Below are 27,279 nucleotides of genomic sequence, written 5' to 3'. Positions count from 1 at the left end.
CTAAGTAGATAATCAGCAGTGAGCTTGTGTTCAGCTGCTGTATTTCTCCCAGTTCCTGTGTTTGGCTCTGGCCCTCTTCTGGCCCTCTTCTGGCCCTCTTCCCTCTCTCCTTGAACACTTTGCCTTTCTGGCTAACCACCCAAGCAGATCCTTTTCTCTTTTCCAGTGCTAGAGAGCAGACTGTCTCAAATTTTGAAATTTTGCACACAGTTCTTGAAATGAGTAATCCAACCAATTAGTCCACGTTGACTTACTTGTTTAAATAATTGATCTAGCTACACAGTTGCTCCAGGTTGGGGGTAATACTGCAAAGAGGAAAAGCTCAGGCAGCCTCTGACAACAGCCAGGGGAGTTGGCAAGAAGATCCAATTTTTGTTTTTGTTTGTTTGTTTGTTTGTTTGTTTTGCCTGCCAGTCAAGGTAATCTCTTTAGGTTTGTTTCACTACCTAGAGGGTAGTGATGGTACCTTGTCCAGGCTTCCACCTGTGCTCATGTTGAGAGCAAATTTATCTTTATTGTCAAAAGAAACTGGCAGACCTACTCAGACATATTCCCTAATTTACTCAGAGAAAAAGTAGAGACATCCTTCTTTTTATTTATTTTTATCTCCTGTGTTTTATTTGAAAATGATTATGCTACTTTCATGACTTCTTTTTCCCCTGTAAGCAAAGCTTTACAATTAACATAAAAGAGTTTCTGGGAGTGTTTGATAAGCATTATCTGACTTGAAAATTCTTTTGGAGTTCTACAATGAATAAATGGTGAAACTTCATATTAAACTCCTTAAAAATCTCTGAGATTTCAGTTTTAACTATTTTCTTCTTTATTTTATTTTAAATTTACATTATTCCAACTCTAGTCCTCATACTTACCAGAATTACATAAATGTATTTACTGTTCTCATTGTGTGACAGACTAGAATGTGATTCTTACAACTGAGTGAGCATCCCAATCACCTAGAGGACTTCTTCAAACACAGACATCTAGGCTCCACCCCAGCATTTCTAATTCACTGCATCTGGGGTGGTACCTGAGAATTTTTACTTCTAACAGATTTCCAGGTGATGCCAGGAAACAAGTTCCAAAGTGGGTCCAAGAAACCATACTTTGAGAACCACTGGTTTGAGATATTGACAATGAAAGGTGTCTCAGCATATAATGGTTAGATTCATGGAAATAAAGGAGGGGGGGAAGACATCACTTCTAATGAAGATTACATCCAAATTACACCAATCATTTAATTTTCTACCTTTTCTTTCAGTGGAGAAATTTTATCTGTTTCTCCTCTGAATGTTTCCCATCTTCTAAGCTTGTTTTTTTTTTTAAAAAAAGAATTTATGAAAGCCAAAAAATGGAAGAAAGAAGTGTTCTTTATCCTGCATTTTTTGATGGTTGTATAGGTTGTTTGTAACTTGTATAAAATAAATTTCATTCATTGGATCCCATACAGCACGCTTCTTCATTTCATGGAGGATTTGAGATGGGCTTAACAGAAACTATGAGAAAGAAAGGATGTAGTTTCCAGGACGACTTTCTTAAACACTTTGAAACTCAGTTTTCTGGATATCGACTATAGATAGAGATGACAAAACACATCTCCCAAGGTTTCGTTAAAGATGCAACGAAGTAGCACGTACAGCACGTCTGACATAGCACACAGCAGCACAGAGTGATTAATGGTTGTCAGAATTGTTTGTAAGCTAAAATTACTATAGTCAAAATATGGTTTGTGTAGAAACAAACCTCATGCTCACTAATGCCAAAAACAGATTTAAGAATTTGGGGCTAAAATTTTTAATCAATTACATCAAAATCCATGAAGGTAATCACTTAATATTCAAAACATCTTGGCATTTGCCATCATATTATATACTTTTGAGGCATCATAAATCCAAAGGCATAGAGCAGTTGTGTTGAAAAATATAAAGGCATTTTATAGCTGACCTTGTCCATTTCTTGCCCATCTCCACTTATGCTCACCACTACACTGCATGTAGGCCCAACTTCCCCCTGCCAGAACCTGCATTTCTTGATGTAAGGACTTTCTGTGGTTCTTGCAACCCATTTTTCCCACCTATGTGTCAAGCTTCACTACTGTGAAATTAACATCCCCCCAATAACCTTCAACCAATGATGGGAGATGATGTATAAGTACCCCAATTCTTCACCCTTGAGTGTGATAACCCTGAGGCATGTGTTTCCCAGAGCTTCCCAGTAAGATTAAACTAGTAACCAACACTGGTTGCTGAGCTGAGTAAGTGTACCCTTATAATCTCTCTTCCCTTTCCTGTCTCCATTCCCCATTCCTACACCAGTATTTGCTTTACATGACACATAAACTACTTATGCTTGAAAGCTCATCTCAGGGTTGGCCTTTGGAGTAACTCAAATGAAAGATATATTGTGAATGTGTGTGTGTATGTGAGAGAGAGAGAGAGAGAAAGAGAGACAGAGACAGAGAGATACGCATGTACACATAGAAAATTGAGGATTATACATACCCTGCCTAACGGCCTCCAGCAAGATTCATAGAGTTGGACAAATTGGGTTTAGTACTTCTGGCAGTGAGTACTTTGGGGAACTGTGGGTTGTATGAGTTAGAGCATATTAGAAAGAACCTGTTGTAGGATCTGGGTTTGTGTTAGATGATTTGAGGGAGAGTTGAAGAGCTTTGCTTTGGGTTGCATGTTGCCAGTAAGTGGGAATAACTCTGTGATCGGGTATCTTAATAAATCTGTCCTAGAATGAAGGAGGACTAGAGTGATGCTGAAGGTATAATTGATAAAGGAGCAGCACAGATTCATATTAATGGGGACAGGGAAGTGTTAGGTATTTTGTGGTTTGGGCAGTTTATGCTTTGTATATATTCTAACATAATTATGGAATGTAGTGGTATTGTTGAATGATCCACAATGGTAACAAAGTAGCCTTGTCTGATGTTGGTATTCTGTGAAATACTTTATATTCCATGGGAGAAGACCAAAGGAATAGCTGAGGACCAGGTGAGCCTCCCTCCTTTCAGGGGCTGCTCTTCTCTTCCTCTTATATGTGTTCAGTTACTGTATAGAACTTTCTTTTCTCAAAATATGGTTCTGGATGTAGCAATAAGAAGACTTTTCTATATTAATTATCTTTTGATTTAAATAATGATATTTTTATTGATTTCAATATTACTCATTCATCTGAGTAATTTAGAAATGATTTCAATTCTAGAATATGGGATATTTTTGTTAGTATTGAAATACGTGTTTCTTGCTTGTCTCATATGTGTGTGTGTGTGTGCGTGTATGTGTGTATATACGCACGCACACACACACATATATATGAAAGAGGGCGAGAGAGCACACCGCAAATACATACCCACGTGATGACTACTTTGCACTGCATTTGGATGAAAGAGCTATTACATTCTGATGATAATTTTTTCCTTCCAACTTCAAATTTTAACTAAACCTAAATTTATGGAAGTTATTGTAATCACTAACAGATTTATTTTTATTAATCTTTTCACAGGGATCTTGTGGGAGAAGAAAGCATGTGATACAGAGGAATGCATTTTGGAAGTAAATCCATTGTCTTGCTATCAAGTAAGAGAGCATTCTTTGTTTTTCAGAGAGCTAAAGAAGAGGCCCAGCAGAAAGAAGCCAAAGTGAAACTCCTTACTGAGTCCGTCAATAGTGTCATAGCTCAGGCTCCCCCTGCAGCACAAGAGGCCTTTAAAAAGGAACTTGACACTCTCACCACCAACTATCAGTGGCTCTGCACCAGGCTCAATGGCAAATGCAAGACCTTGGAAGTCAGTTGCTTTTCTTGATCTTTATTACTTATGTGTCAGCTTATGATCCTACATGAAACACAGTGATTAAGAAGAGGAATGCTGGTGTTAAGACTGCTCAGGCTCAGATTCCTCACAAAGGCACTTAGAAGTTTGTGACCTTGGGCCAGTTGCTTACATTGTATAAACGTTTCCTATCTGTGAAATGGGCAAAAATACCTATTCCATAGGGTGCTGAGAAAATTAAATGAGCTATTCTATTTAAAGTACTTAGCCTAATGCCCAATAAATGTGAGCAATTATAGTTCTAATTCTTCTTCTTATTACCATTATTATTATTAGGTCACAAAAATCTTATAAATAAGTTTCCTCAAGACTTATAGAAACTGGTCTTTATTCTTTTATATTTGAATGTGCATAGAATCATAAGTATCTTAGCAGAAAGGTATTTTGTGGAGAAGTATATTTTATTGTAAATGTCTTTAAGAATCGTTCTGCCCTATAGGGTGCTTCACAAGACATGTTGTCTAGCTCTTTTGGGGGGACATTTTGTATTATATTTATGCATCATCTTAAGTCCTGCATTATCTTTTCCACATGCTTTACTCCTTAGATTATCTGAAAATTGTTAATAAAGAATCCATGTGAAAATACTATTTACTAACAGTAAGGATTGTGTTGAGGAGCACAAAACTTTACCTAGCACCAAAAGCCAATGCTGCCAGAGACTGCCGCTAGCTGGGCTGTAAATTAAGCCCCCTTCCCCCACATGAACTGAGTCATCTTAGTGAATATAGTTGATAAAGAAGTCATATATATTCCAAACCATTGGAGATGGACTAAAAAGGGACTGTATGACTTTATAACTTCAGTACAAATAGAAGAGGTTAGAAGTGTAATTATAGATGAGAAATAGAGGAAATCGGAGGGGGAGACGAACCATGAGAGACTATGGACTCTGAGAAATAAACTGAGGGTTCTAGAGGGGAGGGGGTGGGGGGATGGGTTAGCCCGGTGATGGGTATTAAAGAGGGCACGTACTGCATGGAGCACTGGGTGTTATATGCAAACAATGAATCATGGATCACCACATCAAAAACTAATGAGGTATTGTATGGTGATTCCAGGAGATTCTATTAGCCACATAGAGAATTCCAAGGATTCCAGGAGATTCAATTAGCCACATAGAATTCACAGAAAAGAGTATCGTATATTTTATTATTATTTGTAAATTGTGTGATGTAAAATAGCCTCTATATCAGTAAAAATTTAGATAAATGTGTGTATGTACCTAAAAAAAAAAAAAGTAGAGGGATAGCTCAATAGTTTTGAAAAATTTATTAATATGAAAATAAAAGATCCCGTTAGAAAACATATCCCAAAATAGATTTCTGATGGATTGGCCTATCTTTTACATGAACAACATGAGTAATAGGAAGCAAAGAATAATAGTGATGTAAAGAAATTAAGAACATAAGAAAATATTTAAGAGTTTCATTTTAAAATATTGTCAGAAAGCAATTTCTTAGATACAAAAAATCCCTCCCTCATGTAACATGATAGTGAATTAGTTCTGACTTTCCTGGGACCCATAGTGTCATCTCTTCCCTTCCTTTCCCGTTCTTTGTTTTATTTTCTGTAGCTCTCAGCACTAATACAACAGATTTTGTTCTCTCTTTCTCTCTCTCATTTGAGTGTTTCCCTTTAATATTTTCTATATATCTATCTCTTTCTATTGGATTCTGTGTATTTTTCTGAAATCTGTCTTCTAATTCTCAAATTATCTCTTCAAATGACTATTGGTGTATAAATATACTCATCTCTATATACACATCTACCCGTATACACGTGTGGATATAATTTTGTATTCTTTCAAAGACCTCATTTTCCATTTCTTAAGATTTTACTTATTTAGAAAATTTGTCTCTTCTTTTATGCAATCTTCTGCTTTTGCATAATTGATTCTATTTCTTCCTTTTGTTAAACAACTTAAACCTATGCAGTCTGTTTGGTTGAGAAGTCTCAGTGAGTAATGAGTATGGAAGAGTTTTGGTTTTCCAATAACTGTAACCACCCATGTCAAACCTCATTTTCTGCCTAGTAGTTGGCTTCCTAATCACTATTGCTGTCTGATCCCATGATTTTTCATTCACTTTTAGTTATTAAAATTTAGTCTTATTTAAATTTTGATCTCATAGTTTGTTAACATCTTCCATTAGTTTAGATTAATCTGTGGCTTCAACAATTTATACAAAGGTGGAAGTGAGAAAAAAATGATTTTGGCGTCCTCTCCTCTCACTCAATTTCTGGATAGTGATTGTATAGTGTTGGTTTAAGGGAGGGTAATGAGGGGGAAAATACATTCTTTATATCAGTGTCCTTTCTTTGCTGATCACAGTTGCTATACCCTTTTATAACACCCATAGACATCTATGATGATGAGTATGTTATCACCAGATTCTATAGGTTATCACCACTGATCTGGCTTTTTCTCCCTAGACTTGGTGTGATCTGTTGGGGATCCATATTCATATAGACTGTGAACCCCCAAAGAAGATCTCCTATTCATTCATGGTGCCTTGGGGTATTCAACAAAATTCCAGGCTGACTCTTGCCTGTAGCCTTAAACCACATTCTCTTGAAAGTTACATCTTTTAAACCCATGCTTCCATGATGTGCTGGATTCTTATTTCTCCACCACATTTCAGCTTAGCCAGCAAGCTCTGGCAGATCCCATCTCCCGTAATTCCATGATGCCTCTTTGACCATACCAGCAGCTCAGTGGGGAATGCATGCCAACCATCTCTTTCTGAATGTACCTGCCCATTCGATGAGTGGTATTATTTTAGATCCTTCCAGGAAAAGGGACCAGATGGGTTTCCCCTAAACACCACAGTAAAAAGTTGAGAAAAAGAATTTCCTCAAGGGCACCTGGCTGGTTCAGTTGGTAGAGCACATGACTCTTGATCTCAGGGTTGTAAGTTCAAGTCTCATGTTGGGTGTAGAGATTACTTTAAAAGATAAAATCTTAAAAAAATTTGCCTCACGGGGTGCCTGGGTGGCTCAGTTGGTTAAGCGACTGCCTTCGGCTCAGGTCATGATCCTGGAGTCCCTGGATCGAGTCCCGCATCGGGCTCCCTGCTCTACAGGGAGTCTGCTTCTCTCTCTCTGACCCTTCCCCCTCTCATGCTCTCTCTCTCTCATTCTCTCTCTCAAATAAATAAATAAAATCTTTAAAAAAAAATTTTGCCTCACTTTCTAGTTCTCCTTTCCTCATATACCCCCTTTGCCCTCCCCATCACACCCCTCTATTTAGGCCACAGCTTGTGAAAACATGTTGCAGAAGTTTTTTTAACACATAATATAGGGAACCTTTTATTTCTTAAGTGTGAACTCTAGTTGCCAATCTCAAGAAAAAGAGATCTTACTGGCAACTTTTAACAGCAGGCTGAAGTTATTTATTATAAAAGTCCTTACAATTGTGTCATCTTTAGATTATAAGTTGTGGATTCTACGTTCATTACCACTACTGACTGCCTCAAATGGCGGTAAATTTTCTCACGTGGTTTGTAATATTTTGTTTTTGAGCTCAATTGTAGTACGAATTGTTTTTACTGGAAATCCTTTCTGCTCTGGGCTGTCAGAGGGTCCTTATAAGTTGTGTTGTGTTGTGTTGTTGTTTTTTTTTTTAATGTTCCTACCAGAGTCCTAGAAATGTCACGTTCTACTCTCATGTGTGATATAAACTTAGGTTTCAGTTTCTGGTGGGTGAATCCTTATTTTCCAACTAAAATCCAAAGGATTCTCAGCTTCCTTGCCAATTCCTTTTACTCCAGTGGATGGGGATTTTATAGTTCTGGTTTCCAGGACAGATGGCACCTAAATTTATGCTCTTCCATCTCCCTGGATTGCATGAGACCAGTGCCCCTTTTTTCATCCCAAGTTAGTGTTGAATACCCTAGCTGGTATGTCACATACCCTGTTCTGATATGCCAGTGTTTTGTTTAGCTTGGCCTCCCAACCTCTGCATGCACTTAACTTCCCTCTTTGTTTCTGCTCTGGGAGGATTTTCATATTTCATAGAGCAACCCGATGAACTTAAATGTTGTCCTTTGTATTTTACCCAGCATTTCAATATTACAAAAGCGGGTGGGGAGATTGCCACATCAGCTCCATTTACCATTTTGGATGGAAGTTTCCTTTTTCAATTGTCATCTCTTTAAAGCCACTGTGAATTCTGTGATTTCCAAGCAGTTTTGAGTCCCAAACTGCTAACCTTAACAGTTATTCTAAGTGGCTTTTAGCTCCAATTCTGGCTGCAAGACTACATTTTATTTTGCAAAGGTGACCTATAAAGCCAGTACATTCAGCCTCTCCAGCTGTGTCCTTCCGATGCATCGAGGACACAAGAGGCCATCCGTCCTGACGGTTAAATCAGTAAGGTAGTTCATTACCTCAGTCTGCACCAAAGTTAATAAGACACATTACCAATCACATCTCCTTATCTTCAAAGCTCTAGAATACCCTCTGGTACTTAAGGAGATATATATATTTTCCCACTGGGATCTTTGCCCAGAAGGAAGACAGCCTGTAGTCCAGCAGGAGCTGGAAATGACCCAGATTTAAGATTTCTATCACCTTTTAAAGCAAAATACTTAATTTCACTTTCTGTAATAAACTGTACATAAAATACTAAGCAAGTATTGGTAGGGTGGCAAGACAGGTTGGACTGATACTTTTCATCAATTAGAGGGGGAATGTCCTCTATCATTTGCAAGGGCTATAAGCACAGTGAAAATATGGGAAATCTGACAGAATTTTTGGTTTCTCCTAGAATAAAACTTCCTTCCTTGCCTTTATTTTTGGTGGAGTTGGGGGGGTGGGTAGCAGGTGGTAGTGATTACACTACTGTATTTATAGGTTTGTCCAATATTTACAATCTCAAAGCTAATGGAAAATGACCAGTTTTGTATTCATATCCTCTACTGCATCTTCCTGCTTTTTTCTCAGTTAGACAAACTCATAATCCAGAAATTTGCCTTCATTTTTCTTTGCTTAAAAATGTTTTATCACACTCATATGAATACCTAAATAACGTATTGCTCAATTTTGCTTATTTTGAGTGTCACAAAATATCATAGCCTATAATATTTAGTTTTTTAGGGCTTGCCCATTCTGCCCAACATTTTTGTGTCTGAGAGTCATCCATGTTGTTCTGTGTGATGAAATTTTCATTTTTACTTCTGTGTTTTCTGTTTAAATGTACTACAATGTATTTCTACATTCTCCAGTTAGCAGACATAAAAATTTTGGTTATTACCAAAAGTGATGAAATGAACATTCTCTTAACTGCCTTTGTTGTCCACACAAAGCAATTTCTCTGAGGTTATGTATGCGAGAGTTGCTGGATTGTCGGGGATGTGACTATTCACCTGACTGAGAATGAAAGATTGTTTTCCAAAATGATCATTCCAGTAGACACACCCACCGGCAATAAATACAAAATTTTGTTAATTTGTATCTTCTCTTACACTTGGAATTGTGAAATTTCTCATTTGTGTCAGTTGACATGGTATAAATACCACATAATCTTGACTTACATTCCCCTGACTGCTAATGAGGTTGAACATATTTTCATATATTTGTTGGATATGCATATATTTAGGTTTTCCTTTCATTTTCTATTGGGATGTCTCTTCTCTTTTAATTGACTTGGGTCATTCCTTTTTTACTCATCTGTTAGAAATTTTGCAATTGCTTTCTTCAAGTTTGAGGCTGGTTTTCAATTTCTTTATGGTGTCTTTTGATAAATAGAAGAATTTAATTCTACTGTAATCAAATTTATTCAGGTTTCTTTTTTGTTTTGTTTTTGTTTTGTTTTGTTTCTTATGAAATGTCTTATTTAAGATATCCTTTCCCATCCCAAGTTTATAGAATACTCTTCTGTATTTTCTGGTTGCAATCTTAAAGTTTTGCTTTTTTATATATGATTATGTTTTAGTATTACAGTAATCATTTGTTCAATACGTATCAAAAGCCATTTAAAAGTAGTCATATCCTTGAAATAGTTATTAGTCATATTCCTCTTAATATACCTCAAGGAAATAATTTGAAATATGGGAAAAAATCTATATTCATGGTGATCCTCACTACAAATTTATTAGCAAACAAAACCAAAAATAGTCTAACTACCCAATAAGTTATGACTGTTAAGAAAATAATAATACAGCCACTTAAATGAAACTTTAGATTTTCATTAAAAATATGTCTTCTTAGTAATACAGAAAAATTATGTAAGGTTTAGTGAAAAGAGCTCTGTAGCTAAATCTGCACTTTAATGTTAGCTATCATATTACTTGCATATGATAAAGTTTAAAGGAGCTCACAGAAAAGTGGGCATGGTTAAGGTTTTGAGATGTTAATTTATATATATATATATATACATTTTTGTGTATGCTTTTAGTTTTTATTTTCCAGACTGTGATGTTGATGAGATTTTTTATTTAAAAAAATAAATCACTGACTCTTTAATTAATTTTTGTAATAAGATGTTTCCTTAATGATTAGTAGTTATAAACATATTAGCTGATCAACATGACTAGTTGCTTTTTAAATTATCTACTGCAAAGGAAAGGTGAACAATATAAAATAAACATGTTCCATTTTCACAGCTTTAAAAATGAAAATTCCAAAGCCCCAGAGTCACTTCTATCAAATATTTTATCTGTGATATGTATTTCTTTCTTAGGAAGTTTGGGCGTGCTGGCATGAGTTATTGTCATACTTGGAGAAGGCAAACAAGTGGCTAAATGAAGTAGAATTCAAACTGAAAACCATGGAAAATATTCCTGGGGGAGCTGAGGAAATCTCCGAGGTGCTTGATGTAAGTTGTCACTTAATCGAGATGTGAAGGAAATGTAAAATGTCACTTTAGATAGTATTGAGAGTCTAGAGTGTTAAAGCAGGAACCTAAACATCATATATCCAACTTCCTTATTTTCTCAAGATGACTGTAAAACCTGAAGAACTATCAAAGAACAATGAGACTTGTCTCAGGTGGACTATAATTTTGGCCTTGTCCTATTCAGAGATGTTAACTGACCAAGCATTCTTTGTGAATCAGAAATGTGATTCATCTTCCAAAAAAGTCGAAGCACACACAGTGCCAGAACAAAGGGTGTGATGATGCAGTTATCCTATTAAATAATCAGATTGAAGGGCTTCACCCTCATTTTATTGCTTTTCCATCCAAAGATGGCTGCTTCACTGAGAAGCTATGTGTATGGGGGAAAAAGTATGAAGGGCAAAGTGATTTCTTCTAGAGGTTGTACCTTTTTTTTTTTTTTTTTTAATTGGGGAAAGGAAACTCTGCTGTTGAATTTCTACCTACATGTATTGTTCAGATTCATGTCGCTTAGCCATCACTAGCTGTAAGAGAAGTTGAGAAATCGAGTATTTTACCTTTCCAGGTTTAAGAGTAGAGGGCATCAAAGAGGAAAGTGGCTGTGGATAATTTTTAAGTGTCCCAGTCCACAATCCTGCCACAAGCTCATGAAGATAGACATGCAGAAACATCATATTTTTTAAGAAACAAGGTCTTTCATGTTTTATTATCCCAATTCAATATTGCTTTAAATTGTCTTAACTTAATGATATGTAAATAAGAAGATACTGAGCATTTTGTGTTAATTCAATATATTTAGAAAAAGAAGGGAAATAGTAATTATTGCAAATGTGTTTCAGTCACTTGAAAATTTGATGCAACATTCAGAGGATAACCCGAATCAGATTCGCATATTGGCACAGACCCTAACAGATGGTGGAGTCATGGATGAACTGATCAATGAGGAACTTGAGACATTTAATTCTCGTTGGAGAGAGCTGCATGAAGAGGTATGACGATAAGAGTGAAAAATCTTTTTAAACTGATTTGCATAAATACCTAACAAATACTTTTAGGTTTCTCAGATAAAAGAACGAATACTTTGAATATTAGTTCGGCTTCCAGGTTTTAGAAATTGTCATGTGCCAGACATGGGTAAATTATTTACATGTGTCTTCTATCATTTTGTCTTACAAAAACATTATAAAGGGTGGGTTTGAACAGGAAACAGAGACATACCAAATACAGTAATATGCTCAAGTCCACAAGCTGCAAATAGTTAGATTAACTATTCAAAATCAGATCTTATCTGATCACAGGATTCTTGTCCCTACCCAAGATTAACCAATATGTGTAGGTATCCTCATCTCTTTCTCCCTCTTTCCCTTTCTCTCTCTACCTTTCTCTTTCTCTCTTTTTAAAAAGATTTATTTATTTATTTGAGAGAGAGAGAACAGGAGAACACAAGTAGGGAGGAGGGGCAGAGGGAGAGGGAGAAGCAGACCCCCCATCCACCCCCAGTTGAGCAGGGAGCTGACCGTGGGGCTTGAACCCAGGACCCTGCGATCATGACCTGAGCCAAAGGCAAAGGCTTAACCGACTGAGTCATCCAGGCACCTCCCACCTTTCTCAGCACATGCACACACATGTTACGGTTATATGCAATTTGTTAGTCATATGTGTGATTCTCTTAGTACCCTAGATGTTGTTTATTCCTCCCAAGTAATACTAAAGAGCTTTAATTTATATATAACAGAGGGATGTTCATCTGTAAGAATTATACCATGTGTTTTCTGAATGTTTTCTTTTTTCCTTTTTTTTCTTTCTGAATATTTTCAATCAAAATTAAGAGAAAAAATCATATTACTCCCAATCAAAGAGTGTTTTGCATATACTCTCCTAAATCAAGAATGGATTACTTGTCAAAAAGAACAAATAGATTATAATGAAGTTTAGTTTCATACTCATTTACTACATGTGTCTGTAACATGTGAGACAGGGTTCAAAGTTTAGGTAGTAAGTAGGAAAATTTCTTCTCCTTCATTACTCATAGACACTGACTAGCTAAGCAAAAATTCACTGATTTCTTAGTGTGTTCAGAACATAAAAACAAATAATATCCTTATAAGATGCAAAAAGTTGTGTTAAAAGTTATTCTAGAGGGGAGGGGGGTAGGAGGATGGGTTAGCCTGGTAATGGGTATTAAAGAGGGCACGTACTGAATGGAGCACTGGGTGTTATATACAAACAATGAATCATGGAACACTACATCAAAAACTAATGATGTAATGTATGGTGATTAACATAACATAATAAAATAAAAAATTTTTTAAAGTTATCACAGAAGATTAGAGAACAAAGAAAAAGGGCACAGATCTGTGTGGGTCAGCACAAGAACACATTTGGGGTAGCTTTTTTAGAGAAAATTCATTGTGAATGACATTGTATTTTTTTTTAAGATTTAAAACATTTCTTTTTAAATATTTTATTAATTTGACACAGAGAGAGAGAGAGAGCGAGAGAGGGAACACAAGTAGGGGAAGTGGGAGAGGGAGAAGCAGGTTTCCCGCCGAGCAGGGAGCCCGATGCGGGGCTCGATCCCAGGACCTGGAATCATGACCTGAGCCAAAGGCAGATGCTTAACGACTGAGCCACCCAGGCACCCCAGATTTAAAACATTTTTAAAAGTAATCTCTACACCCAGTATGGGGCTCGAGCTCACAACCGTGAGGTCAACAGCTGCATGCTCTACTGACTGAGCCAAAGGGCAGCCCTGTGAACATTTAAAATCAGAATAGGAGATAGCCAAATGCACGGGTGTAGGAGGGCAATCCCAGACAGGTAGATGTACACATGCAAAGAATTGGAAGCAGGAGGCTGGTTATCAATGCACATCTGCAAACCATTTGGTTTTGCCTGAGTGTAAGGTACAGGTCAGGGAGTACCTGAAGGTAGACCTGAACAAGTAGGCATCAGCAAGTTTGCTGAGGGAGACAAATGCTTCTCAAACAGCCTGGTCTATAACCATGCACTCAGGGAACCACTGAAGGGTTTAGAATGTCAGGGGGAAGGGCTACCTGGGTGCTGCAGTTGGTTGAGCATCTGACTCTTGGTTTTGGCTCAGGTCATGATCTCAGGGTTGTGAGATCGAGCCCCGAGTTGGGCTCGGCACTCAGTGTGGAATCTGCTTGATATTCTCTCTCCCTCTACCCCTCCTGCTCGTGCTCCCTCTCTCTCTCAGTAAGTAAATAAATATTTTAAAAGAGTGTAAGGGGGGAAGGAGAAGAGAGGTGCCACAATCAGATTATATTACCTCTGTAGTGACTGTGGAGAGTAGGTGGTATAAGAGACAGGGAGGCTGTAGGTAGTGAGACCAAGGAAGAAGTGGTATTTTTAGATCAGTTGAAGACAAGGGTGGTGGTGATAGGTACAGTGAAAATGAGAAATCTAGGAGAGCATCTAGGTTTCTGATTCAGGTGACTGCATAGCTGTTATTTTTCATAAACAAGATTGAGAAAATGAGAAAAAAAGCAAGTTTGGAGGTAAAAAACCACATGTCACTTTTTATCTCCATTGATCCTGAAGTGCCTGCTTAAATTTGATATGAACCAAAAGCAATTCCTGAGTCAAGGACTTAGGTGCTATTAGTTAATTTGAGGTATAATACCAAGAAGGACAAGTGAGGGAGTGGGGAGAGTAGGGAATGAAAGCTTGGACGGTTGATAAAGGGTACTTTTATCAGTGAGTTTCCACTGTGAGTGACAGGGCTAGTCCTACTAGGAGCTTTAAAGAAATCATGTACTACACCAGTATCACAGAGCATGCTCAGAATTGTCCCACTGAGCTTATGGAAACTGGAGTGTTTATCCACCAATTTCCCTCCGTTTTTGAGGATTGCCCTCGGGTGCATAAAATCCTGCCCTTCTGGGCTATGGAGGGCAGTCCAAATAAGAAATGTGGGTGCTTGAGGTGGAAATGTAGCAGTGCTTGCAGAAACTCCACCATAGCTTTAGGTGAACTCAGAGCCATTGAGGTTAAGGGGCTATGTGGTAGGGTATCAACAGGGTCTACTAGAGTACTTAGGGAGTGTCTAGCAAGGATAGTCCATAATTCAGGAAAAGAGATACAGAGCCCTGAAGTTAGTGATCCAGACCAGTTATACAGATGTGGGATATACCAGACCACATGCTAGTTAAAACTGTAAAGTTCATGAAATCACCCCAGGTAAGCCAAAAGAAAATGAATCATGGACAGAATTTAGTAATTATACATAAAATCAAGATTTAGACAGGGACACCTGGGTAGCTCAGTCAGTTAAGCATCTGACTTCGGCTCAGGTCATGATCTCAGGGTCCTGGGATTGAGCCCCATGTCATACTCCGTGCTCAGCACAGAGTCTGCTTGTCCCTCTGTCCTCTCTCTCTCTCTCTCTCATAAATAAAATCTTAAAAAAAATCAAGAGTTAGGCAGAGGAAATAGTGTTTCCAAAGGAAATGAGAATAAATGGTCACAAAGGTATGAGACGCAAGTTAAAAGCAGGGTGCTTAGGAGGTAGCAGTGTATAAAGAGAAGTCATGAAAAAAAAAAGTCAGTTACAATAAAGAGGCCTCGTAAGATGAAGACAGAATTGGGCAAAAAAGATATAACATTTACCAGAATGGTTTTGATGGAGTTTCCCTGGGGATAGAGAGAATAGTGCTGGGGCATTACAGAAGACAGTAGGGAAGAGGAAGGAGGAAAGCAAAGTTTGCACTATGCTTGTAAGGAGCTTGGTTTTGAAGAGAAAGAATGATTGTAAGAGGGATGGTAGCTAGGAGGGTATGTAGGAAACCTTTTTTTTATTTAAGTGGGGGAGAAGTTTGATCATGTTTGTAAATTGGAAAGAAGTGTGGAGTAGGAGAGCCTACCCCCCCCTCCGAGGTCCCAAAGACGAGTAGGTGACCGTAGGGCAGATGGATGTGGAGGTACCTGCAGGGATCCTCCAAACAGTTCTGAATCCTGCCACTGTCTTTCCTGAGTACTTTAGTCACCCTTTTCCCTTATCACTGTGAAGGACTGGGGATTGGAAAAGGAGATTCCAAACAGTCCCTTGGCTTCTCATTCTTGTTGCACTGTTATTGGCTGTGAGCAAGAGTAGTTATTTGTACATGGCAACTGACTCAAAGTTCATTTAAATTTGGATTCTGTTAGGGAATTGGAGTGTGCTCTTATTTATATTTGACTGTTAGTGTCAGGGTAGAAATTGCAGTTCAAGCAAAAAATCAAAAGTCACATTGTAAAACCAACCTTGACTAAGCTGTGAAAAGGCCCAAATTTTAATCTTTAACAATATGCAGAGTCTATCTATTCTCTCCTTAGAAACAGATCATTCTCTAACCTGACCTTGGCACCAGCCTTATTTATGTAATATTCTTGCAAACCTTTAATAACACAAAAACTACTTACGTTCTTATATTGCGAAGTTCTTTGGTGTGGAACCAGGCATTTTCCCCCCAAATTCAACTCAGAAACAGACTTTGATTGAAAACCTATTCAGCTATATCTGAATTGAGTTGTTAAAGCATTGACTATAGAATCAGAAAACCTTGGGTTGGAATAGCCCCTTGTATTAGTCATGGCACAGTGACTTGAACAGGGAAGGTTTAATATAAATAAGTATTAACTATTTAATGGGAATTCATTTTTTAAGAGAAAGTAGAAGAGAACTCAAAAAGAGTCCCCTAGAGCTGAGTGATAGTACCCAAGGAAGGAACTGACTTGGAAAGCGAGGAGCTTTACCCAAGGCTGGGATTCAGACCTGTTTGGCAAGAGTGTGACTCCAGCCCATGAGATGGCAAAGAAGTGGTCTGAGTGGACCCCATCAGGGCTAGTACATATTGGGCTGAGTTTTATGTCAACAGAAACTTGGAGTGGCGTGCTGACAAAATTCATAGGGAAGTAGCCTGTAGGGCATGCTCTTCAATTGCTAGGAACCTGGGTGGTGGGCCTGTTGCACCTGCTAGAAAGCTACCTGTGGCTGGTGCTGTTGAACTGAGGGAAACAGGCTTGGGCACCAGGAAGCTGCCCATGTATTTGCCTCCCCGTGATGAACTTGCCACTGGGGCACCCACAGAGCTTCCAGAAGACACCTGTAGAGGGTGCTGCTGAAATTTATGGGATAGTTGGGAACAGAGGCTTTGAGCTCCACCCGGCATACTACAGGTCAACCCAGAGCCACGGGAGCAAGAAAGAATTACAAACACACTGGAATGGAGAAATCTTTACTTCCCCTGGTGTCACTCCAGTGTCCTCTACTGACAAAGTTTAGCATCACTTCAGCTCCCAAAGAGAAATATTCGAGTATCACAAGCAGATCACTCTTTAGCGGCAGTAAGTTGATAACTGACACATCCCTCCACAGCTCATTGACTATGTGACCTTGGGTAATATTTCCAAGCTTCCGCATCCTCATCTATGATATCAGCTCCTGTTTCATAGGGATCTACTGAGCAAAATATAAAATACTATGTGGAAAGGGCTTATTATAGCGCTACAAGCATAGTACGTAGTCAATAAATGATTGGCATTTTATTTTTACTAGGTTGTGTACTATAGTACCTACCCTCAAAGCCGTGTGTATTTTTTTGTTTGTGTTTGTGTGTATGCGTTTGTATCCCACCGGGGCAGGGATAAAAATATATATTCCAATATGAAAAACAATGAAATGTGCACACCTCTATTGTTTAGATAAATGCAGAAGACTGATAAAAGGCCTTTTTTTATCATCCCCTAAGTCTTAAACTGGAAGGTCTCCACCTCTACTTCAATAGTCAATTAGGCAGAATGTTACAGTCACCATAAAAAACTTGAATTAAATAAACTTGAAACCACTATCAGTCCTGGCTATGCTTATATGAAATATCTAGCCAATAATAACCTGAGAGTAATTTGGCAATGAGAAAAAAAAAAAAAGCACATTTGGTGCTTTAGAGCTCTGATAAAAACCATATATGTTGGAGATAATATCCTTCTCAAATTCCGTGGGTGCCAGTCTTTAAGGAGCTTGTGTGACTTTAGAGATATGATGTTGAGGTAAAAGCATTGGTAGTAACAGACTTTTCCTGTTTCTCAGGGTCTAAGCGGGGCTCTTTGATGATTTCCTAACTGCTTAGGTAAGAGAGCAACACATAATAAGTTGTTTGCTAAATTAATCATTTGGGGTGTTCCCATTGAATATTTAGTTGAGAAGGCTGATGTTTTGATGCAGTGTGGAAGGAGCCTTGGGATAAATTATCTAAGGGGCTGAGGAAATAAAATGACTACAGTAACTGTTTTTAAATTGATTTCTTTTATTTTCCAAAAAATCTATAGTGCATTAGGTTGTTATAGTGAAGAATTCTAATGTTGTTTCAAACTGTAATTTCCTTGATTTTTTTTTTGTTGGCTAAAGAAAAACAGTTTTTCCATTAATAAACAAAGTGTCCCTTCACTTGAAGATGAGCCTTAGCCCATTTTCTTCTCAATTAAATGCATATGTCAGAGGTTTGTGGGGTTTTTTTATTGCCCATGTAATGTTTCTTATAGCCACAATTATGCAGAGCAAAGGTAACATACAATTGCCTGTTAAATCAATCAAACAGCCAGATTTTTTATTGCCTATGAATATTTAAAAGAGATATGCCAGATCCTGTCCCTAATTTTGGAGTGTCAGTTTGCATTCAGATATGTAATAAATTCTTTCCATTCCTTGAAAAGCCATCGTTCACTCTTCATAATCATATGGCACTATATTTTCTTTTTTTTTAAATTTTTTTTAATTTTTTTTTATTCTTATGTTAATCCCCATACATTACATCATTAGTTTTAGATGAAGTGCTCCATGATTCATTCTTTGTGCATAACACCCAGAGCTCCGTGCAGAATGTGCCCTCCTCAATACCCACCACCAGGCTAACCCATCCTCCCACCGCCCTCCCCTCTAGAACCCTCAGTTTGTTTTTCAGAGTCCATCGTCTCTCATGGTTTCTTTACCCCTCCAATTTCCCCCGCTTCATTCTTCCCCTCCCGCTACCTTCTTCTTCTTCTTTTTTTTTTTTTCTTAACATATATTGCATTATTTGTTTCAGAGGTACAGATCTGAGATTCAACAGTCTTGCACAATTCACAGCGCTTACCAGAGCACATACCCTCCCCAGTGTCTATCACCCAGTCACCCCATCCCTCCCACCCCACCCCCCACTCCAGCAACCCTCAGTTTGTTTCCTGCAATTAAGAATTCCTCATATCAGTGAGATCATATGATACATGTCTTTCTCTGTTTGACTTATTTCACTCAACATAATACCCTCCAGTTCCATCCACGTCGTTGCAAATGCAAGATCTCATTCCTTTTGATGGCTGCATAATATTCCATTGTATATATATACCACTTCTTCTTTAGCCATTCATCTGTCCATGGACATCTTGGCTCTTACCACAGTTTGGCTATTGTGGACATTGCTGCTATAAACATCGGGGTGCACATACCCCTTCGGATCCCTACTTTTGTATCTTTGGGGTAACTACCCAGTAGTGCAATTGCTGGATCATATGGTAGCTCTATTTTCAACTTTTTGAGGAACCTCCATACAGTTTTCCAGAGTGGCTGCACCAGCTTGCATTCCCACCAACAGTGTAGGAGGGTACCCCTTTCTCCGCATCCCCGCCAACATCTGTCATTTCCTGACTTGTTAATTTTAGCCATTTTGACTGGTGTGAGGTGGTATCTCATTGAGGTTTTGATTTGGATTTCCCTGATGCTGAGCGATATTGAGCACTTTTTCCTGTGTCTGTTGGCCATTTGGATGTCTTCTTTGGAAAAATGTCTGTTCATGTCTTCTACCCATTTCTTGATTGGATTCTTTGTTCTTTGGGTGTTGAGTTTGATGAGTTCTTTTTTTTTTTTTTTAAAGATTTTATTTATTTATTTGAGAGAGAGAGAGAGAGCACATGAGAGGGGGGGAGGGTCAGAGGGAGAAGCAGACTCCCTGCTGAGCAGGGAGCCCGATGCGGGACTCGATCCCGGGACTCCAGGATCATGACCTGAGCCGAAAGCAGTCGCCTGACCAACTGAGCCACCCAGGCGCCCGATTCTGCCCATTTCTTGATTGGATTCTTTGTTCTTTGGGTGTTGACTTTGATGAGTTCTTTATAGATTTTGGATACTAGCCCTTTATCTGATATGTCATTTGCAAATATCTTCTCCCATTCTGTCGGTTGTCTTTTGGTTTTGTTGACTGTTTCCTTTGCTTTGCAAAAGCTTTTTATCTTGATGAAGTCCCAATAGTTCATTTTTGCCCTTGCTTCCCTTGCCTTTGGCGATGTTTCTAGGAAGAAGTTGCTTCGGCTGAGGTCAAAGAGGTTGCTGCCTGTGTTCTCCTTTAGGATGTTGATGGACTCCTGTCTCACATTGAGGTCTTTCAACCATTTGGAGTTTATTTTTGGGTGTGGTGTAAGGAAATGGTCCAGTTTCATTCTTCTGCATGTGGCTATCCAATTTTCCCAACACCATTTGTTGAAGAGACTGTCTTTTTTCCATTGGAGATTCTTTCCTGCTTTGTCAAAGATGAGTTGACCATAGAGTTGAGGGTCCATTTCTGGGCTCTCTATTCTGTTCCATTGATCTATGTGTCTGTTTTTGTGCCAGTACCACGCTGTCTTGATGATGACAGCTTTGTAATAGAGCTGGAAGTCCGGAATTGTGATGCCGCTGGCTTTACTTTTCTTTTTCAACATTCCTCTGGCTATTTGGGGTCTTTTCTGGTTCCATACAAATTTTAGGATTATTTGTTCCATTTCTTTGAAAAAAGTGGATGGTATTTTGATGGGGATTGCATTGAATGTGTAGATTGCTCTAGGTAGCATTGACATCTTCACAATATTTGTTCTTCTAATCCATGAGCATGGAATGTTTTTCCATTTCTTTGTGTCTTCCTCAATTTCTTTCATGAGTATTTTATAGTTTTCTGAGTACAGATCCTTTGTCTCTTTGGTTAGATTGATTCCTAGGTATCTTATGGTTTTGGGTGCAATTGTAAATGGGATCGACTCCTTAATTTCTCTTTCTTCTGTCTTGTTGTTGGTGTATAGGAATGCCACTGACTTCTGTGCATTGATTTTATATCCTGCCACTTTACTGAATTCCTGTATGAGTTCTAGCAGTTTTGGGGTGGAGTCTTTGGGGTTTTCCACATAAAGTATCATATCATCTGCAAAGAGTGAGAGTTTGACTTCTTCTTTGCCAATTTGGATGCCTTTGATTTCTTTTTGTTGTCTGATTGCTGTGGCTAGGACTTCCAATACTATGTTGAATAGCAGTGGTGATAGTGGACATCCCTGTCGCGTTCCTGACCTTAGGGGGAAAGCTCTCAGTTTTTCCCCATTGAGAATGATATTCGCTGTAGGTTTTTCATAGATGGCTTTCATGATATTGAGGTATGTACCCTCTATCCCTATACTCTGAAGAGTTTTGATCAAGAAAGGATGCTGTACTTTGTCAAAAGCTTTTTCTGCATCTATTGAGAGGATCATATGATTCTTGTTCTTTCTTTTGTTAATGTATTGTATCACATTGATTGATTTGCGGATGTTGAACCAACCTTGCAGCCCAGGGATAAATCCCACTTGGTCATGGTGAATAATCCTTTTAATGTACTATTGGATCCTATTGGCTAGTATTTTGGTGAGAATTTCTGCATCCATGTTCATAAGGGATATTGGTCTGTAATTCTCCTTTTTGATGGGGTCCTTTTCTGGTTTGGGATCAAAGTAATGCTGGCCTCATAAAATGAGTTTGGAAGTTTTCCTTCCATTTCTATTTTTTGGAACAGTTTCAGAAGAATAGGTATGAATTCTTCTTGAAATGTTTGGTAGAATTCCCCTGGGAAGCCATCTGGCCCTGGGCTTTTGTTTTTTGGGAGATTTTTGATGACTGCTTCAATTTCCTTAGTGGTTATAGGTCTGTTCAGGTTTTCTATTTCATCCTGGTTCAGTTTTGGTAGTTGATACATCTCTAGGAATGCATCCATTTCTTCCAGGTTATCTAATTTGCTGGCATAGAGTTGCTCATAATATGTTCTTATAATTGTTTGTATTTCTTTGGTGTTGGTTGTAATCTCTCCTCTTTCATTCATGATTTTGTTGATTTGGGTCATTTCTCTTCTCTTTTTGATAAGTCTGGCCAGGGGTTTATCAATCTTTTTAAATCTTTCAAAGAACCAGCTCCTAGTTTCGTTGATCTGTTCTGTTCTTTTAGTTTCTATTTCATTGATTTCTGCTCTGATCTTTATTATTTCTCTTCTCCTGCTGGGTTTAGTCTTTATTTGCTGTTCTTTCTCCAGCTCCTTTAGGTGTAGGGTTAGGTTGTGTACTTGAGACCTTTCTTGTTTCTTGAGAAAGGCTTGTACTGCTATATACTTTCCTCTTAGAACTGCCTTTGCTGCATCTCAAAGATTTTGAATAGTTGTGTTTTCATTTTCATTGTTTTCCATGGATTTTTTTAAGTCTTCTTTAATTTCCTCGTTGACCCATTCATTCTTCAGTAGGATGCTCTTTAGCCTCCATGTATTTGAGTTCTTTCCGACTTTCCTCTTGTGATTGAGTTCTAGTTTCAAAGCATTGTGGTCTGAAAATAGGCAGGGAATGATCCCAATCTTTTGGTACCGGTTGAGACCTGATTTATGACCTAGGATGTGATCTACTCTGGAGAATGTTCCATGGGCACTAGAGAAGAATGTGTTTTCCATTGCTTTGGGGTGGAATGTTCTGAATATGTCTGTGAAGTCCATTTGGTCCAGTGTGTCATTGAAAGTCTTTATTTCCTTGTTGATCTTTTGCTTAGACGATCTGTCCATTTCAGTGAGGGGGGTGTTAAAGTCCCCCACCATTATTGTATTGTTGTCGATGTGTTTCTTTGCTTTTGTTATTAATTGCCTTATATAACTGGCTGCTCCCATGTTAAGGGCATAGATATTTACAATTGTTAGATCTTCTTGTTGGATAGACCCTTTAAGTAGGATATAATGTCCTTCCTCATCTCTTATTACAGTCTTTGGTTTAAAGTCTAATTTGTCTGATATAAGGATTGCCACCCCAGCTTTCTTTTCGTGTCCATTAGCATGGTAAATGGTTTTCCACCCCCTCACTTTCAATCTGGGGGTGTCTTTGGGTCTAAAATGAGTCTCTTGCAGACAGCATATCGATGGGTCTTGTTTTTTAATCCAGTCTGATAGCCTGTGTCTTTTGATTGGGGCATTTAGCCCATTTACATTCAGGGTAACTATTGAAAGGTAGGAATTTAGTGCCATTGTATTGCCTGTAAGGTGACTGTTACTGTATATTGTCTGTGTTCCTTTCTGGTCTATGTTGTTTTTAGGCTCTCTCTTTGCTTAGAGGACCCCTTTCAAGATTTCCTGTAGGGCTGGTTTCGTGTTTGCAAATTCCTTTAGTTTTTGTTTGTCCTGGAAGCTTTTTCTCTCTCCTTCAATTTTCAATGACAGCCTAGCTGGATATAGTATTCTTGGCTGCATATTTTTCTCATTTAGTGCTCTGAATATATCCTGCCAGTCCTTTCTGGCCTGCCAGGTCTCTGTGGATAGGTCTGTTGCCAATCTAATGTTTCTACCCTTGTAGGTTACAGATCTCTTCTCCCGAGCTGCTTTCAGGATTTTCTCTTTGTCTATGAGACTCGTAAGTTTTAGTACTAGATGTCGAGGTGTTGACCTATTTTTATTGATTTTGAGAGGGTTTCTCTGTGCTTCCTGGATTTTGATGCCTGTTTCCTTCCCCAAATTAGGGAAGTTCTCTGCTATAATTTGCTCCATTATACCTACTGCCCCTCTCTCTCTTTCTTCTTCTTCTGGGATCCCAATTGTTCTAATGTTGTTTCGTCTTATGGTATCGCTTATCTCTCGAATTCTGCCCTCGTGATCCAGTAGTTGTTTATCTCTCTTTTTCTCAGCTTCTTTATTTTCCATCATTTCATCTTCTATATTACTGATTCTCTCTTCTGCCTCATTTATTCTAGCACTTAGTGCCCCCATTTTTGATTGCACCTCATTAATAGCCTTTTTGATTTCTACTTGGTTGGATTTTAGTTCTTTTACTTCTCCATAAAGGGTTTCTCTAATAACTTCCATATTTTTTTCAAGCCCAGCTAGTATCTTTAAAGTGATGATTCTGAATTCTAGATCTGACATCGTACTAATGTCCGTATTGAGTAGGTCCCTGGCAGTCGGTACTACCTCTTGTTCTTTTTGTGAGGTGATTTTTTCCGTCTTGTCATTTTGTGCAGAGGAGGATAGATTAATGAGAGAACAAAATGCTAGCAGAGTAACAACGTCCCCCGAAAATATACTCTAAACAAATCAGAGAAGACCTGAAGCAGTGGGAAAAGAAAGGGAAAGAGAGAAAAAAGAAAAAGAAAAAAAAGAAAAAATAGATAAAGATAAAAACAAAAACAAACAAAACAAAACAACAACAACAAAAAAAGAATCAGAATGTGATCAAATATGATCAGGCTGGTATATAGATCAGTGCCACACACTAGATTTGGGGTGTATTTTGGTCTTTTAGAAGAAAGTGCCTCCCAAAATTTTAAAGAAATAAAAACTTATATATGTACAAAAATAAGGGTTGATATGATGAAGGGATGGAATATGACTGTAAAGATGGAAATTATAAAAAATTTTATAAAAGGAATTGATAAGAAGTTGTTTGAAAAAAGAAAGAAGAGGATTTAAAAAAAGAAAAAAGAAAAGAAAAAAAAAAGGGGGAGAGAATGTGATCAGGCAGGGGAATAGAAAACACCATATACTGGAGATTTAGGGTATATTTTAATCTGTTAGAAGAAACTATCTCAAAATTTTAAAGAGAGAACAACTTATATATATAAGCCAAAAATACGGGTAACTATTATGAAGGGATAGAATATGACTCTAAAAATGGAAAATAATTTTTTTTTTTTAAAAAAAAAGGGATTGATAAGATGTTGGTTGAAAAAGGGAAAAAGAAAAATTCAAAAAGAAAAAAAAAGACAGTTAAAAAAAATTAACTTTGAAAGACTAAAGAATCATGGTAAAAAAGCCATGGATTCTATGTGCAGTATTCCCCTAGCGCTGGAGTTCTGCCGTTCTCATTGATCGGTAAACTTGGTCTTGGCTGGCTGTTCTCGCTGATCTTCTGGGGAGGGGCCTGTTGCCGTGGTTTCCAAAGGTCTCTGCCGGAGGCGGAATTGCCCCGCCCCTGCCCCCTCCCGGCTAACTAATCTGCTTGGGTTTGCTCTCCGCGGCTTTTGTTCCCTGCGAGCTTTCCGTACAGCTTTGGAGGCAGAGAGTGAAATGGCGGCTTCCCAATCTCTGCCCCGGAGGAGCCGAGACCTCGGGGCCCCGCTCCTCAGTGAGCCCCCAGAGAAAAGCCGTCAGTCACTCCCGTCTCCCCGGTCTCGGGCCGCACTCCGTGCTCACCCGGCCTGTGACCGCGCGTTTCTATCTCTGGCACCCGACCCCGGGTGGAGTCTCCAAACCCAGCAGATGCCTGCAGTGCACTCCCGCGCGGCTCCTCCCAGGGAAGGAAGGTGAGTCTCCCCGGATCTGCCGCTTGTTGGGTCCCTGCTGGAGGAGCAGGGGCCCGACGGTGCCGCGGATCACGGTTTATGGCCACCCCGAGCTGAGAGCCCGCGCCTTGGCTCTGTCTCTGCAGCCAGCTTCCCCGCCCCGATACCTGGGAGCTCTGCCGCACTCAGGCACCCCCGGTCTGTCTGTGACCCCGAGGGTCCTGAGACCACACTGTCCCGGAGGGTTCCACCCCCCTCTTAGCCACCAGAGTGACGTCCCTCGGCGGAGCAGACTTTTAAAAGTTCCGATTTTGTGCTCCGCGGCTCTATCACTTGCCAGAAGCGGCTGATGGAGGCCCCTCCCCTGCCGTCTATCCTCTGGAATATCGCCTCGGATTCACTTCTCCGCATGTCCTACCTTCCAGAAAGTGGTCGCTTTTCTGATGAGAGAGTTGTTGCTCTTCTTTTCTTCGATCTCCTGTTGAGTTTGTAGGTGTTCAGAATGGTTTGATCCCTATCCAGCTGAATTCCTGAGAGGAGACGAAATCCAGGTCTCCTACTCCTCCGCCATCTTGCTCTGCCCACCCCCGGCACTATATTTTCTACTCATAGTAATGATTTTGAAGATGGTGAGCAAACCAGGAAACAGCTCCAAAAATCATACCAAATCGTCTGATTTTTACAACTTATTACAGACTAACCAAGTTACAGAAGATTTGTTAATGATACAGCAAACTCCATAATAATAATGCTAATGGTCTCATGGTTCCAAAGGCCCAGTCCCTGCTTAAGTGTTCAGCATGCATTTTTTCATTTGTTGTCACAATAGCCCTATGTTTTAAGGTCTTTTATAGCCAGTTTTACAGACATGGAAAAGGTATCAAAAGCCACAGAGACAGTGAGAGGCTATTAAGCATTCAGACCCAAGTCTCCTTGCACTTGGAGCCTGGGCTCATGACCACTTGGCAACACTACCTCCAATCTCAGTGATCTTTTCCTTCTATTAATAATAAAAGCTGCCTGGTAAGAAGTGAATATTGCAATTCACTGGTTTCCCAATTTCTAAGGAATGCTTACAGCAGGAGCTTAAAAGTATTAGGGATGACTAAAAGAAATCACTTTATGAGTCTTAAATATTAAAATCACACATTTATAAGTCCAAAGTCTTCACCAGTTCTCTTGATTAGTGATTATTTCATCCTTCTTGTCAATTATTAACACCTCAGCTTCTGTCCCTTTCAAAGTCATCTATAAATTCTTTCACCTGACATTAAATAACAGAGTAAAAGAGAAGAGGCAAAATCTGAACTGGTTAATTCTACTTTAATAGTAACTTTAATGATAGGCATCGTGAGGGACCAATTAATTGTTCCAGGTAATTATGACTTTGAATTACTCACCCAGTATCACATCTACCTTAGCACAGATAGATCAGAATGGACAAATATTGATCAAAGAAGAATTGTAGTCCAGGAAAATAAGTGACAGTGTAGTCATCACGAGGTCAAAATTTTATTTGGAAGTCATTTGTCTAATAAAATATATGCTTTATGAGTTTTTCAGTATGTTTACTTCTTAGAAAATATCACCTTATGATAATAGTAATAGTTAATATTTATGGAGTGCATTTTAATGTCATTCCTTGTGCAAGCAATGATAAACAGTATAAAACTTATCCCCACATTAGTTTTATGAGGGAGATTTGATGAGCTTACTTCACAGATGTTGAAATGAAGCTAACTTCCATTTCCATGGATGAGGAAGACTAAGTGTTCTAAAATGCCTTCTGCAAAACATCATGATGCTGGGAATTTTCTAATAAATGTACTTTTAAGTGTCTTTTTTTTTTTTTTTTCTCTTGAAAGGAAGGATGAGTTAGCCTTTACAGGCCATCCCCCCCCCAAAAAAAATTGGATGAAACGAAAGCCATAGAAGTAATGCAACTATGAGTACTGACCATTGCATTACCCTAGTGTTAAAAACTAATACTAGCCAGCCATATTCTTGGCAAATTAGGCCAAAATTCTCTTTGTTGGAAGAGAAAGCTAAGTT

General features: G+C 38.7%; 1 protein-coding gene across 10 annotated transcripts in view; it reads left to right on the top strand.

Moving 5' to 3' along the window:
• The window catches only part of DMD (dystrophin), a 2,113,108-nt gene that overhangs the window by 809,984 nt on the left and 1,275,845 nt on the right, over positions 1-27,279 (top strand). For 8 of the 10 annotated variants that reach the window (XM_064573900.1, XM_064573902.1, XM_064573903.1 and 5 more), the window contains 3 exons: positions 3,614-3,796; positions 10,524-10,658; positions 11,519-11,668. In XM_064573900.1, coding sequence (XP_064429970.1) covers positions 3,614-3,796; positions 10,524-10,658; positions 11,519-11,668 — 468 coding nt within the window. Of the gene's footprint in view, positions 1-3,613; positions 3,797-10,523; positions 10,659-11,518; positions 11,669-27,279 lie in introns of those variants that run through there. The other 2 variants (XM_064573906.1, XM_064573907.1) reach the window with 1 other exon arrangement.

This window comes from Mirounga angustirostris, unplaced genomic scaffold (genome assembly GCF_029215605.1).
Source record: "Mirounga angustirostris isolate CCGP_5_RB_7025 unplaced genomic scaffold, mMirAng1.0.hap1 SCAF_11, whole genome shotgun sequence".
In the NCBI taxonomy this organism is placed as follows: Eukaryota; Metazoa; Chordata; class Mammalia; order Carnivora; family Phocidae; genus Mirounga; species Mirounga angustirostris.
The sequence above is the reverse complement of the archived record's forward strand: the minus strand, read 5'-3'. Positions and strand labels throughout refer to the sequence as shown.